The 17,217-nt window shown below is 42.8% G+C and overlaps 1 protein-coding gene across 1 annotated transcript; it reads right to left on the bottom strand.

Annotated features, from left to right (window-relative positions):
* Nucleotides 1-250: 250 nt before the first annotated feature.
* On the bottom strand, nt 251-16,253 carry LOC106588158 (IgGFc-binding protein). The gene is made up of 10 exons (XM_014176851.2): nt 16,143-16,253; nt 15,876-15,919; nt 5,819-7,072; nt 5,425-5,687; nt 4,800-5,144; nt 4,036-4,603; nt 3,599-3,798; nt 979-1,356; nt 574-851; nt 251-446 (listed from the first exon to the last, which is right to left on the bottom strand). Exons 2-10 carry the CDS (start codon nt 15,916-15,918, stop codon nt 434-436), a joined length of 3,342 nt encoding a protein of 1,113 aa, XP_014032326.1. The 5' UTR covers nt 15,919; nt 16,143-16,253; the 3' UTR covers nt 251-433.
* Nucleotides 16,254-17,217: the final 964 nt, after the last annotated feature.

Here is a 17,217-nt window from a genome sequence, read left to right on the forward strand (position 1 = left end):
ATTTTGACAAAAACAATGGATAAATGTTGCCATAAGAGTTTGACAAGGTTTAAAGAATCTTATCCAAAATTATTCACAGCTGTAATCCCTTTTTACATTTAATTTTAAAATAGTGAAATATGAAGATAGTGGAAGCCTATACACCCCTTGCACAATATGTCCTGCCATGACATCACAAGGAGGCCATATACTTCTGTGTACATAATTAATTATCATCTGGAGAAGTACAGTAGAGCCAATACATCAATCATTGATGCTTTTCTTGTCAACATTTTATTGTTTGGTTTTTACAGAATAATTTCTCAAAATGTAATTGTTCGGTAAGAATAGAATTAAAGTTATCACAAACATTTATTGAAGACTGATTCTCTATCAGAGGTGATTAATCTGGGTAGTTAAATTGTCTTGTGGATGAAAGAATGTTCCAAGGTGTTCAAAGGCTGCCACTGTAAGGGGTCAAAGAGCATACAACTGAGGAAGCTTTCACCCGAATTAAGTATACATTTTCACAACTTGAATGTTATTGATTGCTTTTCAGATTTGAATCAGTTTCAGATTTATACAGTTACTCACCTGCAGGTTGGGAAGTCCGGTGCATTCCAGCCGTCCATGTATTCCTGCATAGTCCAGTTGAGACTAGGGCCCGGGATGTCTCCTGAAGGATTCAGTCTTCCACACGCTCCACACACTTTGTCAGCCATGTGGGCACTCACTGTCACTATGATCTCCTGAGAAAGGCTGTATGACACCTGAAGGCCTGACATCCTCTCAATCATCACTATCTTGTCAGAGACCATCACTGAGACCTCATTACTCAGCAGGCGTGGTAGAGTCACCTTCTTACCGTTTATCTGTGAACAACATTGAAAGAGAAAGTAACACTGATGGAATAGTATACCATCTGACAATCCTAGATACTGAAGGGAATTGGTGTCATCCATAAACAATATTTAATAATAAATATACGAGGTGACTCACCCATGTTTCATGCTTGCTGTTGACAGTGACAATCAGGTCATTAAAGTAGACATACACCGCAACAACACTCTTGAGGCCAGTCTTCCCACAGTCCTGCAAGGTCACCACCACTCTGAACCACTCTTCCACAAGAGCATTGTCACAAACTTTGATGATCTCATAGGCCCCCATGGCTGAGATTGCGCCACTTCTTCCATTGAAAAGGGTGAAGGCGCCATTAGTCTCCAACAAACACTTTTTGAGATAGCAGCCCCGGTGACCATCCTTGACCTGGCAGCTCTCGTCAGCCTTGCACTTGGTGGCCTCACACTTCACATCACCAGAGGCAGTGCAGGTGCAGAGCTCCTGGCAATCCTCTGACAACACAGACTCACCAATCTGAGGGAGAAAAATAGGTACAGTACATTGTTATTGTGGCAGCGTTATAAGGATGCAGTTCTTATCATATAGATACATACATTTTATCTTTGAATTTACATTGACTAATACCTTCTTGGACTATCCACTACTATACATTACAGTATACACATATTTACTGAAATATATACATCTGACAATAATGTGTATTTGTGGTACATATTCTTCTATTGTAATGTAAACACTACACATTGTTGGTGTATGTTCTAGGTACAGTGGGGGGGGAAAGTATTTGATCCCCTGCTGATTTTGTACGTTTGCCCACCTACAAAGAAATTATCAGTCTATAATTTTAATAGTAGGTTTATTTGAACAATGAGAGACAGAATAACAACAAAAAATCCAGAAAAACACATGTCAAAAATGTTATAAAATGATTTGCATTTTAATGAGGGAAATAAATATTTGACCCCTCTGCAAAACATGACTTAGTACTTGGTAGAAAAACCCTTGTTGGCAATCACAGAGGTCAGACTCTTCTTGTAGTTGGCCACCAGGTTTGCACACATCTCAGGAGGGATTTTGTCCCACTCCTCTTTGCAGATCTTCTCTAAGTCATTAAGGTTTCGAGGCTGACGTTTGGCAACTCGAACCTTCAGCTCCCTCCACAGATTTTCTATGGGATTAAGGTCTGGAGACTGGCTAGGCCACTCCAGGACCTTAATGTGCTTCTTCTTGAGCCACTCCTTTGTTGCCTTGGCCGTGTGTTTTGGGTCATTGTCATGCTGGAATACACATCCACGACCCATTTTCAATGCCCTGGCTGAGGGAAGGAGGTTCTCATCCAAGATTTGACGGTACATGGCCCCGTCCATCGTCCCTTTGATGCGGTGAAGTTGTCCTGTCCCCTTAGCAGGAAAACACCCCCAAAGCATACTGTTTCCACCTCCATGTTTGACGGTGGAGATGGTGTTCTTGGGGTCATAGGCAGCATTCCTCCTCCTCCAAACACGGCGAGTTGAGTTGATGTGTAACGCCCTGGCCATAGAGAGGGGTTTTTGTTCTTTATTTTTGGTTAGGCCAGGGTGTTACATTGGGTGGGCGTTCTATGTTAATTTTTCTATGTTTTTGTATTTCTTTGTTTCGTGCCGTGTGTGTGTGTGTGGCTCCCAATCAGGCACAGCTGTAGTTCGTTGTTGCTGATTGGGAGTCACACATAAGGAGCCTGTTTTTCCTTTGGGTTTTGTGGGGGATTGTTTCTGTTTATAGTGTTTCCTAACAGGACTGTTTTGCTGTCGTGTTTTGTTCATTTTTGTAGTGTTCTCTTTGTTCGAATTACATTTCAAGATGAACACTAACTCCGCTTCACCTTGGTCTACTCTCTCTTCCGACAGCCGTTACATGATGTCAAAGAGCTCCATTTTGGTCTCATCTGACCACAACACTTTCACCAGTTGTCCTCTGAGTCATTCAGATGTTCATTGTCAAACTTCAGACGGGCATGTATATGTATTCTTGAGCAGGGGGACCTTGCGGGCGCTGCAGTATTTCAGTCCTTCACGGCGTAGTGTGTTACCAATTGTTTTCTTGGTGACTATGATCCCAGCTGCCTTGAGATCATTGACAAGATCCTCCCGTGTAGTTCTGGGCTGATTCCTCACCGTTCTCATGATCATTGCAACTCCACGAGGTGAGATCTTGCATGGAGCCCCAGGCCGAGGGAGATTGACAGTTCTTTTGTGTTTCTTCCATTTGCAAATAATCGCACCAAATGTTGTCACCTTCTCACCAAGCTGCTTGGCGATGGTCTTGTAGCCCATTCCAGCCTTGTGTAGGTCTACAATCTTGTCCCTGACATCCTTGGAGAGCTCTTTGGTCTTGGCCATGGTGGAGAGTTTGGAATCTGATTGATTGAATGCTTCTGTGGACAGGTGTCTTTTATACAGGTAACAAGCTGCGGTTAGGAGCACTCCCTTTAAGATTGTGCTCCTAATCTCAGCTCGTTACCTGTATAAAAGACACCTGGGAGCCAGAAATATTTCTGATTGAGAGGGGGTCAAATACTTATTTCCCTCATTAAAATGCAAATCAATTTATAACATTTCTGACATGCATTGTTCTCGATATTTTTGTTGTTATTCTGTCTCTCACTGTTCAAATAAACCTACCAATGAAATTATAGACTGATAATTTCTTTGTCAGTGGGCAAACGTACAAAATCAACAGGGGATCAAATACTTTTTTCCCTCACTGTAAACCCCACCTTGTAGGTGTGTCCTTTGTGGTAACAACTGCACAGGTCCCACTTAACACAGCCTGTCCCATTGAAGTAGTAGTCTGCATTGCAGGCACAGCCCTCAGCACAGGTGGTAGGGCAGGTGATAATGTCAGAGAGGCCGGGACATGGGGTGGCACAGATCTCAGAGCAGCTCTGGTAGTGGCTGTTGGCAGGACAGTCCAGGGCTACACAGGAATAGACTAAGTGATTAGACATGCAATATTGTGTCCAGCCACAACACTCAATACTCCAGACTGCAGAAATCAAAATCACCTTTATTCGCCAAATACATTTACATGTACCAGGAATTTGACCTGATGAAATGGTGCTGAAATCAATAATCGGAATATACAGACCGAATATATACACAAAAGAAAGCCAAAGCCAAATGTGTCCCAATCCACAGACTACTAAATACTTACGACAGAAGGTCGCTGTTCTCCAGTTATTGATGTTCACCCCAAAGTTCTGGCAGTCATTCATGTACGCTGATATGCTTTGACAGAGAACCTTGCGGTCTCCCTCAGACAAGCAGACATCATAGACACAATCTCTGAAGTAAGAGGTGGGGTCTATCACATTGTGGCAGGCAACGAAAGGACCTTGAGGGTTTGTGATGATGCTACAGTCAGCCTCAAATATGAGTTTCTTCTTTGCCCCACACTTCGGGCAGAATTCTCCGCTGCAGCCATCCTCACAAACCACATGTGGCACACTGATCTTCCAGGCTGCCCCAAAGGTCAGGAGGTCCTTGGTTACTTTCCCATCAGGCAGTTGAAACTCATCAGTCTTGTTATCATTGAAATTGCCACACAGACCACAGGTCTTGCCCCGGTAGTTGCCAGGGACAGTGACAACGATGTGGTACACAAGGTCATAGGTGACTCTCAGGCCAAAGTCTGTTGTGATGACATCATAGGTGCCCTCTTGGTAGGCCTGCACTGTTCCGTTGTTAAGATTCACAGGGAGGCTCATCATAATTCCATTTACCTGGATGAATGGCATATCAAATATGACAAAAACATATGGCTAGTATCAAGCCTTATCTAATTATATGCACTAGGTTAGTTATATACTTTATGACCTATTATTTTCTTAAAGTGATTATGGAATTGTCTCATGCTAATTAATCAAATACAAAAATAGTATGGGTGCATTTTTCATACCAGTCAAATTAAATACTAACCATTATCATTCCTGCTTGATTCCTCCTTAGAACCAGGGTATTACCATAGACTTCTACAGCCACAAGCTTGGCAACAGATACCTTTGGATTATTTGACATGGCGTACCACTTCTCATTCTCCACCACAACAGAGAAGGGGTTGAGGCGTGTCCCCTCTAGATAGCAGCCTTGAGCTGCAGTGTAGGTGCAGGTACCTTGGAAGTCATATAAGCTGTTGTCAAAGGTCTTGTAATGTGGGTCACCTGAGATGGTGCAGACTCCCTTTCCAACAGCCTGGCAATCCCTAACACCATTCTTCACCTCACACGTCTCATGGGGGCCACAGCTGAACTTCACACACTTCACCTGATCAATAAAATAAGACATAATTAAGCCATGAAAATATCCTTCACATCAAAAAACTTTTATTGTTTGGATGTATAGAGTAACACTTGATTAGATCAAGGGCAAATATGTTTCTTTGCTCAAATATTAAAAAGTTAAACTAAACCATGTATCGTTCCGAAATGTTAATACACATACAGCTACATTTGAAGTATGTACAGAATTTCAACAAAAATACAGAAAATGGACCAAAAGGCAAATATATGACTAGCATTTCTTACTAAGACCAATGTAAACATACCTTGCCATTGCATGTGCACTCCTCCTGACAGAGCCCATTGGGATGGAAGACTTGGCCATTTTTGTAGTATTTATCATTGTAAAGACAACCACATTGCGAGAGGGGCACACACTTTGTTCCATTAAGTACATAGCCCTTGTCACACATACAGCTCTTCACACAACTGGTTTTGCACATGGAGGGACCTTCTGGGTCTTCACAGGTGGCAGGGCAGCCCCTTCCACACACCTCATAGTGGCTGTTCTCTGGGCATTCAGGGGCATCTTTTGGGGGGATTAAGGGCAGAAATTATAAGAAAAGTATGGTTACACTTTCACGCAGTTAGTGTTCACCAGTCACCCTTGGGAGAATAACTGTTGCTTGATACACAATATGACACATTTGATTGACATACCTGGGTTACCAGAGGCAGGGGATCCATAGCCATTGGCATAAGCCCCACCAATGCTGTAGATAGCGAATGGGGAGTTAGCGTGGGCTATCTGCTGGAAGCTAGCTCCAGTGCCATACAAGACCTCAGCCCATGAGTACTCGGTTCCGTCCACTTTGTGCCACTCGATGTTTAAGGGCATTGGAAGCTTGTCTACCGTGAACCCACCCAGGTCCTTGGTAAGAGCAACCATTACAAACATGTTGTGGAAGCCAGCTTGCCCTTCTAGAGCATATGAAGTGCTGAATTGATCAGTTGGTAGAATGGTGAACAGAAAAGGGTCGTAGTATTGCTTCTTTCCTATGTCACCTCCGTTGAACTCATACAGGACCTGAATGCCTTTGTCAGCACTCAAGTAATAGGAATTTGGCCAGGTGACAATGAGCTCCAACGTTTGTCCTGGGAACATTGGTAGTGTAAGGTAATCGATACCAGTTTGAATCACTTTGACTTGAGTGTACTGAGATGTTTGGATGTAAAGACTATCATATCTGTTGATGTCTTTATGGAAAGGTAGTGGTGCAACAATGAATTCCTTCCCCCAACTCTTAACGGGCTGGAGCTGCTCATAGACGTGGTTGCAGCCAGTATATTTCTTAGCACAGCTGTGTCCTGAGAGAACTCCTACTGGAAACTTAGAGATCACGTTGGTGCCACTCAGATCAAACTGGCTCTGAATCTGTACACTCTCAAAGGGCATAAGATCGATTGTCAGCTTGCTGCCTGCAAAATACTTTTGCCTTTGGAATGTCACCGGGCCAGTCAGATAGACCTCAACCCCAAAGTTCTTCTCTTTGTAGTTGATGATGGAAAACTCTTTGGAGAACCTATCACCAGCGGTCGACATGGGGGTGAAGATGAAGTACTCTGTTCCCCAGTCCTTCAAGGGGTAGACGACAGAGGTGTCAGCTGTTTCCTTTTTGTAGTTGAATGACAACACTGTGACCTCCTGGGAAGCTTCGATCAGGACAGTGGGGAAGTTCTTCTTGCTGCCAATCATCTCTACTCCTTTGGGTAGGTCAAAGGTCACGCTTTTACCAGGGTCAACTGTCTTCTCATAGTCCTTCCCAAGGGCAGTTACCTTGACCTTAGTGGGTTGGAGGGAGATGGGGGGAGATGCCACTTCAATCTTAAAGCTTGAGCCTTTATAGTCTTCAATATAATTTTGCATGAAGGCTGTGGCAAACTCTTTCCCTGCTGGCCCAGCAGAGCAAAGTCCTAGAAAACAATGTTTCAAAAATGTTCATAAAATCTATGGAAAAAACTTAAAGTTCACTAAGGATAACAATTATGCAAGCCACCAACATCACACTATCTATTTTTGATGCGACATAAATTCTGAAGGTAAAGTTAATAGTGCAGTTAGAATAGTGCGAGATAATGATAATATTATGATTTAGGAAGGGAAAAAACCTTTGTTATCTGACTCTATCTGAAGTCAAAGACAACCTTGGTAATTTTCAGGAGAAAAACAACACCCCACATGAAAAATTACTACAGTTTACTATCAAATTCCGTAGTAAAGTGTAGTACAGTATACTGTAGAATACTATGCTCCACACTGTAGTATTCCTAGATCATGTGTAGAACTTAGGGACAGATCAAAATTTACTGGGGGGAGAGGCAGGTCCAACTGAAGGTGTTATCCCCCCAAAAATGCACCCCCTCCCAAACATAAAAAACATTTGCCACATGATCCTCCCCTTGTACTATAAAATAAAATGAACACGCTCCCTCCTCATATAATTAACTCAAAATAATGTTGACAAGAACAAATAACAATAACTGTAGCGATCCTGTGTTTATGAATGTTTATGTGACTTCATGCTTTTGTGGCACAGTAGACCCCACACAGGGCTACGGGCAAGAAGGTTGAGGGTTTGCCAACCACCACAGACGAGCTCAGTCTTCCTGTCTGTTTCTGTAAGTATAGACGCTGTGAGATGAGAAGCAAGTACAGGGAGTGAATATTTAATGAATAAACAGACAGGAAACAAAACACGACCAGCGTCTGGACAAGGGACACATAACGACATTAATGCTGACTCGGGAAACAAACTGAGTAAGTGACAGATATAGGGGAGGTAATTAATAATGTGATGGAGTCCAGGTGAGTCCAATGAAGCGCTGATGCACGTAACGATGGTGACAGGTGTGCGTAATGATGAGCAGCCTGGCGGCCTCGAGCACCAGAGAGCAGGAGAGCGGGCAGACATGACAGTTTCATTACACTATGATCAGCTATGGGGAAATCGGATTTTCTACATTTTGATGCCATATTTATAATTATATAAAATATATGCAACGAATTTTCCCCCAACAGGTTTCTGTGCCAATGCACCACACAACCAATTAACAAAGCAAACCGACTTTGGGCACTTCAATATCATTGTTTGCTTGTTCAACACCAAAATAGTAGACTGTCAATCTGGATAAACAGAAAATACATTCCTCCCTACTGGAGCTGGCCCCATTTTGGTCGACTGAGATTTCTTAATTAAAGCAGTCTCAAATATGTTTTTTTTTTCATAGCGCACAAGACACCAATCTGAGTTGCGCCTGTCTCAGTGGACTAATCCATTGTGGAGGCTGTGGGGATGGCACAGTCCATCACTCTAAGACATGTGCTACTGAAATTGTATATGGTTATATTATGTAAGAACAATGGTGCAACTAGGGTTGCAAAATTACTGGAACTTTCAATAAATTCCCTGGTTTTCCCAAAATACAGGATGGAATAAACAGGAAATCCAGAATCCTCCAACCAGGATTTTTGGAAAACCAGTGAATTTATAGAACATTACTGGAATTTTCCAACCCTAGGTGCAACACTAATAAAAAAAACATTATTTTATGACCAATGTGCTTTCACCCGCATTGGATAGCAGTTGTGGTCTGCAGTTCTGAAGCATAGCTTAATCTTCTATGCGCAGTTGAATTGGCACCTTTTCCTAGACCATGTTGCTATGTGCATCATGGAAAAGTTAACCAGTATATTGGTGTTGAGAACAATGCGACGGAAGCAGCAGCGGAGTGAGAAGAGAAAACAGCCCTTGCCTTGTCTAAGAAAAGTGAAGAGAGAGAAACCCCATCTTAATAAGGTAGCCTATCAGTTAAATGTGCCTGGCTTTATAAACAATCCATATATATCAACAGAAATAAGACAGATCTGACTTTTGTTGCCTTTTGAGTAGTGAGTTCTAAGCCGCACGCAATTTTACAATTTCAGCTGTTTTGAATCTTTGCTATGCTATAAGATTTTATTTTTTTCTCCCATGGACAGCCTCACTCCCTACCTTGTAAAATTACCCAGTATCTAAGGCTTGACAATATCACAATGTCATTAAACTTTTTGGTGTTTTGTAACAGATGTCTCTGTCCGTTCATCAAATTGCTGCTGCACAGTTTGGATTAACTGACAAAACCAATCCAAAAAATACATATATAGGCAAAGATTTTTAAAAGTGACTGGGATTGCACAAAAAAAGTCAGGGACTTATTACCATTGTGGGTCACATTTTTTACAAAAATATACACTACCGTTCAAAAGCTTGGTCACTTAGAAATGTCCTTGTTTTTGAAAGAAAAGTACATTTCTTTGTCCATTAAAATAACATCAAATTGATCAGAAATACAGTGTAGACATTGCTAATGTTCTAAATGACTATTGTAGCTGGAAACGACAGATTTTTAATGGAATATCTACATGGGCCCATTATCAGTAACCATCACTCCTGTGTTCCAATGGCACGTTGTGTTAGCTAATCCAGTTTATCATTTTAAAATGCTAATTTATCATTAGAAAACCCTTTTGCAATTATGTTAGCACAGCTGAAAACTGTTTCAGAAGAAAGTCCTTTGTTCCTGGCTATTTTGAGCCTGTAATTGAACCCACAAATGCTGATGATCCAGATACTCAACTAGTCTAAAGAAGGCCAGTTTTACTGCTTCTTTAAATCAACACAACAGTTTTCAGCTGTGCTAACATTTTTTTGTTGCAGTTATTCAAATGACATTTTCACTACAGCCTAGGGTAGAATGTTGTACTTGCTTGAAAACAATAACGCTATTATTCATTGCATTGTAGTGTTGTAGGCTAGTCTAGGTAGGATAATTGTATTGTCCCTAAACAACATCAATAGGGGATATTTTTGAGCTGTGTGTCACATCTTCACTGTTCTTTCATGCGCAATGATACACCTGGCCTCTCCGCTGCCTATCAGCTTTTCCTATTGGTTCTTATGGAGTCATATTACAATGGATGCCGTTTTGAATGCTTTTATGTGTGGTATGATTGCTAGTTATCCTATTGTAGATCTGGACAAACGATCCACCTACCACTATTGTCACTATGAACGGTGGATAGAGTGCAGGATAGACCATTAGACAGGTGGACTATAGTGACCTGTGGTATTGTAAAGGTTAGCATATGGTAAAGTGTAGTGCATAAGGCAAGTACCTAAACACCTTGATAAAGGTAAGTACCTAAACACCTTGATAAAGGGGAGGCACATGCAAGTAAAACCTGCTAACAGCAAATGTAAACCAGGGGGGGAAAATGCACTACCCTCCCCTGTACCCAATAAAAAAAACACACAACTCGCCCCAGAGCAACAAAAAAAGTTTTACAACCCTCCCCTATTTTGGACCACCCCTCTTCCCCAGTAAACAACACCATCATTAAGTTTGCAGACGACACAACAGTGGTAGGCCTGATCACCGACAACGATGAGACAGCCAATAGGGAGATCAGAAACCTGGCCGGGTGGTGCCAGAATAACAACCTCTCCCTCAACGTAACCAAGACTAAGGAGATGATTGTGGACTACAGGAAAAGGAGGACTGAGCACGCCCCCATTCTCATCGACGGGGCTGTAGTGGAGCAGGTTGAGAGCTTCAAGTTCCTTGGTGTCCACATCAACAACAAACTAGAATGGTCCAAAAACACTAAGACAGTCGTGAAGAGGGCACAACAAAGCCTATTCCCTCTCAGGAAACTAAAAAGATTTGGCATGGGTCCTGAGATCCTCAAAAGGTTCTACAGCTGCAACATCCTGACTGGTTGCATCACTGCCTGGTATGGTAATTGCTCTGCCTCTGACCGCAAGTCACTACAGAGGGTAGTGCGTACGGCCCAGTACATCACTGGGGCTATGCTGCCTGCCATTCAGGACCTCTATACCAGGCGGTGTCAGAGGAAGGCCCTAAAAATTGTCAAAGACCCCAGCCACCACAGTTATAGACTGTTCTCTCTACTACCGCATGGCAAGTGGTACCGGAGTGCCAAGTCTAAGACAAAAAGGCTTCTCAACAGTTTTTACCCCCAAGCCATAAGACTCCTGAACAGGTAATCAAATGGCTACCCGGACTATTGCATTGTGTGCCCCCCCCCCAGCCCCTCTTTTTTACGCTGCTGCTACTCTCTGTTTATCATATATGCATAGTCACATTAACTATACATTCATGTACATACTACCTCAATCAGCCTGACTAACCGGTGTCTGTATGTAGCCTTGCTACTTTTATAGCCTCGCTACTGTATATAGCCTGTCTTTTTACTGTTGTTTTATTTCTTTACTTACCTACTGTTCACCTAACACCTTTTTTGCACTATTGGTTAGAGCCTGTAAGTAAGCATTTCACTGTAAGGTCTACACCTGTTGTTTTCGGCGCACGTGACAAATAAACTTTGATTTGTCAAAGACTTTTCAAGAGTGGGCATTCAACTGAGACTGCTCTTCTCTGTGTCACGGAGGCTCTCCGCACTGCTAAAGCTAACTCTCTCTCCTCTGCTCTCATCCTTCTAGACCTATCTGCTGCCTTTGATACTGTGAACCATCAGATCCTCCTCTCCACCCTCTCCGAGTTGGGCATCTCCGGCGCGGCCCACGCTTGGATTGCGTCCTACCTGACAGGTCGCTCCTACCAGGTGGCGTGGCGAGAATCTGTCTCCGCACCATGCGCTCTCACCACTGGTGTCTCCCAGGGCTCTGTTCTAGGCCCTCTCCTATTCTCGCTATACACCAAGTCACTTGGCTCTGTCATATCCTCACATGGTCTCTCCTATCATTGCTATGCAGACGACACACAATTAATCTTCTCCTTTCCCCCTTCTGATAACCAGGCGGCGAATCGCATCTCTGCATGTCTGTCAGACATATCAGTGTGGATGACGGATCACCAGCTCAAGCTGAACCTCGGCAAGACGGAGCTGCTCTTCCTCCCGGGGAAGGACTGCCCGTTCCATGATCTCGCCATCACGGTTGACAACTCCCTTGTGTCCTCCTCCCAGAGTGCTAAGAACCTTGGCGTGATCCTGGACAACACCCTGTCGTTCTCCACTAACATCAAGGCGGTGACCCGATCCTGTAGGTTCATGCTCTACAACATTCGCAGAGTACGACCCTGCCTCAAACAGGAAGTGGCGCAGGTCCTAATCCAGGCACTTGTCATCTCCCGTCTGGATTACTGCAACTCGCTGTTGGCTGGGCTCCCTGCCTGTGCCATTAAACCCCTACAACTCATCCAGAATGCCGCAGCCCGTCTGGTGTTCAACCTTCCCAAGTTCTCTCACGTCACCCCGCTCCTCCGCTCTCTCCACTGGCTTCCAGTTGAAGCTCGCATCCGCTACAAGACCATGGTGATTGCCTACGGAGCTGTGAAGGGAACGGCACCTCCATACCTTCAGGCTCTGATCAGGCCCTACACCCAAACAAGGGCACTGCGTTCATCCACCACTGGCCTGCTGGCCCCCCTACCTCTGAGGAAGCACAGTTCCCGCTCAGCCCAGTCAAAACTGTTCGCTGCTCTGGCACCCCAATGGTGGAACAAGCTCCCTCACGACGCCAGGACAGCGGAGTCAATCACCACCTTCTGGAGACACCTGAAACCCCACCTCTTTAAGGAATACCTAGGATAGGATAAAGTAATCCTTCTAACCCCCCCCCCCCTTAAAAGATTTAGATGCACTATTGTAAAGTGTTTGTTCCACTGGATATCATAAGGTGAATGCACCATTTTGTAAGTTGCTCTGGATAAGAGCGTCTGCTAAATGACTTAAATGTAAATGTAAATGTAATTTGTTTTGATTTGGAAATAGCAATCTGTCCCTTACTATCTAATTTGTAGTATACTATACTACACACTGTAGTATCCCTCGATCATCTAGTGCTGTAGGGCAGCCCCCGAAGTGACCCTTCTTATCAACACTTTGCAAAAGTTTTTATTGTCTTCACAGGAATTCAGCCTTCTCTGTGTTGATCTCACCAACCCCCATTGTCACACCTCTGGGTAGCAAGGGTTCTGTTTGATTACATCATGTAGGTCCGATATATAATTGGAGGTTACCTTACAGTAATACTATTGGTCAACAACTCAGATTTTGAATCCAGACATCTCATGTTATAAAGAGTGTTAGTTTCAACGTCTCCTGCTCTTTTTTGTTCCTGAACTGCTGTGGTGAGATTCTCTCTCTCATCATGTGTAATACTTACTATAGAATATTATACTCACATTGTAGTATCCCTCGATCATGTAGCGCTTACTTTAGGATTTTGTAGTATATGTAAGGCTAATTAATGAGGGGCTATGCATTCTATGGAAAATAATTAACGATGTGGAAGGTGTGTCCTGACCTTCCACGGAGGTCAGGACACAACGCCCCGAGTTGATTATCCATTTTACATCATGGCTATAATTTAACACATTTGCCGGTAGAAATGTGTTCAACATCCACTGAAGTAGCTAGCAAGTTTACTACCTATAGTAGTTGCCAAGATAACCAACCAAACAGACTTCCTAGTCAGACCTAGCACGCTATTATGAAAATCAATTCAACAATACCAATACTGTTTTCAATTCGACTTTTGCTTTCAAAAGCAGCTCAAACAAATCTTGTAAAAATGAACTATGGCCATTGAATTCTACCGTGCAAATTTACAGGTAAATAATACACACTCCAGAATGACCTTCAAGCCAATCAGAAAAAAGTATGCCACAATTCCATGGTATAATTAAGTGATAAGGCCCGAGAGGGTGTGGTATATGACCATTAAAACACAGATAGTTCAAAAATATATTTGATTATACCATGGCATTGTTGAATACTTATTTCTGATTGGCTTGAAGGGCATTCTAGAGCATGCATTATTTCCCTATAACGCACTGTATATTTGCACGGTAAACAATCTGGAAAAATAATGCAATTCCTTGGAAGGTCAGTTCCACTCCGCTAGCGCGTCGTGGAACACACCTTCCACGTTGTTCATTATTTTCCATAGAAAGCATAGCCCCTCGTTGATTATCCCTTATGTCATGACGTTGGCCTGTGGGTAAGGTTTATGACCCCCCCATAAATACCTTTCTCCCTTCCCCTCTCTCTCTGACCCTACTGAAGGACTTTTGAATAGCCTTTGTTAAATATAGAGTCTGGGAACATCAAACAAATGGGGAAAAGGAACCATATTTCGGTAATAGAACCAGTTGGAAATATACCAGGTACTTAATGAGTATGGATGTCAGTTCGGTTGTCATCTGAGACATTAGGACTGATGACAGGATGACATAAACTGTACCTGCGAAAGTCTACACATTCTAGTTATCAGATTCACATGGAATTGTTGTGCAATTTAAATGTTTGATATTGAAACTGTTTGTTGGGAGATTAAATGTAATTTTAGCTTCCAAATGAGAGAATTGGGTTTTCATAAGGAAAGAGCCCTGACCAATCAGTGGCCCACACCTGTGAAGAGACAGGGGTTATAAACGATGAAACACACCCTTCTCCCCTCGCTACTATATAAGTCAGTGACGAAATGTAACCACCAGTTCCGGGTACGCGAGGTCTGCAGCCTATGCGTTAATAGGACACACATGTCAAGTACAGAACTAAGCCAACCTCGGCGTGAGCTTTGGTTGCGAATGGTATGAACTTTGAACCCTTATTCACTACAGAAGTGATACTTCCTAGCCGTTGAGTTAGCAGCGGCCACTGTAAACATGGGCTAGGAAAGGACGGACGACGTACCCAGTCTAACACACAACGAAGATACTACAACGTATCCATTTTACCACCAGTGACATTCTTCCGAGGACAGGAAGATCTATGTTGGTCAACACGGCCAGCATCTACGACCAACCTACCGAAGCGCAGCTCAGAGTAAATATTTATTGCATTTTCCTTTTCCAAATGGGCGGTAATTTAGAATGCATACGATACTGTATTTACGAGGGCATAGCTGCTTTCTGTGTTCCTCAGTCTTCCCGCTCTTTCATTCAAGCCCAACCCCCTTTCTTTGTGTAACAAGCCGCCATGCCGGTTTAGCCCACTAGGGCACATTCTCCTATCATTTCCTTGTAACCATATCTGTTTATGCATTTCTGTGAATTATTTAGTTTAGTAAAGAAATGATTTTAAGACAATTGATGTGTGGATGACTCATAGTGAAGACTGGGTTCGTGTAGATAACCAACAATTTATGGAATGAGACTGGCGTGAGGTAAACTAACACATCATTGATCAGAGGACTCATGGATCAGAAATTATAATATCTGAAAGTTATATTAGGAAAATTATAACTTTGTAATCTGAATATTTTCCTTGGTCCCCCGACCTCCTAGTTAATTACAGTTACACGATTAATCAGTTTAATCGCGTAATAATAATTACATAGAGTTATTTGATAAACATGTCTTCAGTTTAATGATGCCAAAGACACGACACTTACATATACCACGGCTAAGGGCTGTTGTTATGCACAACGCAACAAGGAGTGCCTGGATAAAGCCATTAGCCATGGTATATTGGCCAAATACCACACACCCCAAGGTGGCTTATTGCTATTATAAACTGGTTGCCAACATAATTAGAACAGTAAATAGTATATTTTGTCATTTGTGTATACGGTCTGCTATACCACGGCTTTCAGCTAATCAGCATTCAGGGCTCGAACCACCCATTTTATAATACAGTATCCTACAGTCATGTCCACAAAAAATAGCTTGCTTACTATCTCGTACTTACCACCAAGCAGCAGAACCACGAAGCATTGCAGTGACCCCTTCATCCTTACGGCCAAAAAACAAATACAAATGGTTATCCCCTGACACCACATAACAGACATCTAAAGGGCATTCCAAATGGATTCTACATATGGTAGAATACATAACTTCAGAAACATCCCAAACATAGTATTGTCAAGGGAAATGAGTAATAATATGATTTTTTGTAGACCTACATGACTTGACCTACTATTCAACAAACTTTTAAAAAAAATCTGAAATCTCTTACCTGGATGACTGGCTTGATGGGCTCCTGGGTGCATGCCTTATATTTGGTTGGTCTTCCAGATAACAGCCAATCAGTACAGAGCTGGCACCTTTATCAGGTGCCACCTGCCAGGACAGGTGTCACCTCTGTACATGGCCAACCCTTCTGTCCAGATGTTATCACTTATCAAATCTTATATAGGCATACACCCATACAATCCGGAGGCTTGGTTGCTGTTAATGTGTATTCTATTAGCAACTCAAAACCATTTCCTGTATCCACAACAATGCAGAGTTTAACGGTCCAATCAAGCCGTTTTTATCTCAATATCAAATCATTTCTGAGTACCAATTAAGTACCTTACTGTCATTGTTTTTAATGAAATTGGTCAGAAATACAATTTCTTATTGGACTATAAACTAATTTATTGCCTGGTGATGTCACCAGGCTGGCAAAAACTGCCACAGGCTGAAGTTTCAGGCGGTCTTTTCAAGCAGCTCTTACACTAAAAAGGAATGATCAACATTTTCACGATTTTATTCCAACCTCAAAGTGTGGAAGTATACCCTCAGTTTATTAGGTACACCCATCTAGTACCTTTGCCCCCGGAACAGCCTGAATTCTTCAGGGCATGGAAACATTACTCAATTGGTATCAAGGGACCTAACATGTGTCAGGAAAACATTCCCCACACCATTACAACACCGCCAGCAGCCTGTACTGTTGACACCAGGCAGAATGGGTCCATGGACTCTTGCTGTTTACACCAAATTCTGGCTCTGCCATCAGCATGATGCAACAGGAACCGGGATTCGTCGGACAGGGCAATGTTTTTCCATTCCTCAAATTGTCCAGTGTTGGTGATGGCTTGCCCACTGAAGCTAATGCTTCTTGTTTTTAGCTAATTGGAGTGGAACCTGGTGTGGTCGTCTGCTGCAATAGCCCATCCGTGAAAAGGACCGATGAGTTGTGCTTTCCGAGATGCCGTTCTGCACACCACTGTTGTGCTGTGCCGTTATTTGCCTGTTTGTGGCCCGCTTGTTAGCTTGCACGATTTTTGCCATCTCATCAACAATCTGTTTTCGCCCACAGGACT

Source organism: Salmo salar, chromosome ssa27 (assembly GCF_905237065.1).
Source record: "Salmo salar chromosome ssa27, Ssal_v3.1, whole genome shotgun sequence".
In the NCBI taxonomy this organism is placed as follows: domain Eukaryota; kingdom Metazoa; phylum Chordata; class Actinopteri; order Salmoniformes; family Salmonidae; genus Salmo; species Salmo salar.

Coding starts and splice junctions, on each gene's coding strand:
- LOC106588158 (XM_014176851.2), bottom strand. CDS start 15,918: ATGAAGGGGTCACTGCAATGCTTCGTGGTTCTGCTGCTTGGTG. Junction 7,073..15,875: donor CGTGGTTCTGCTGCTTGGTG/GTAAGTACGAGA, acceptor ATTGTTTTCTAG/GACTTTGCTCTGCTGGGCCA. Junction 1,357..3,598: donor ACAAAGGACACACCTACAAG/GTGGGGTTTACA, acceptor TTTCTCCCTCAG/ATTGGTGAGTCTGTGTTGTC.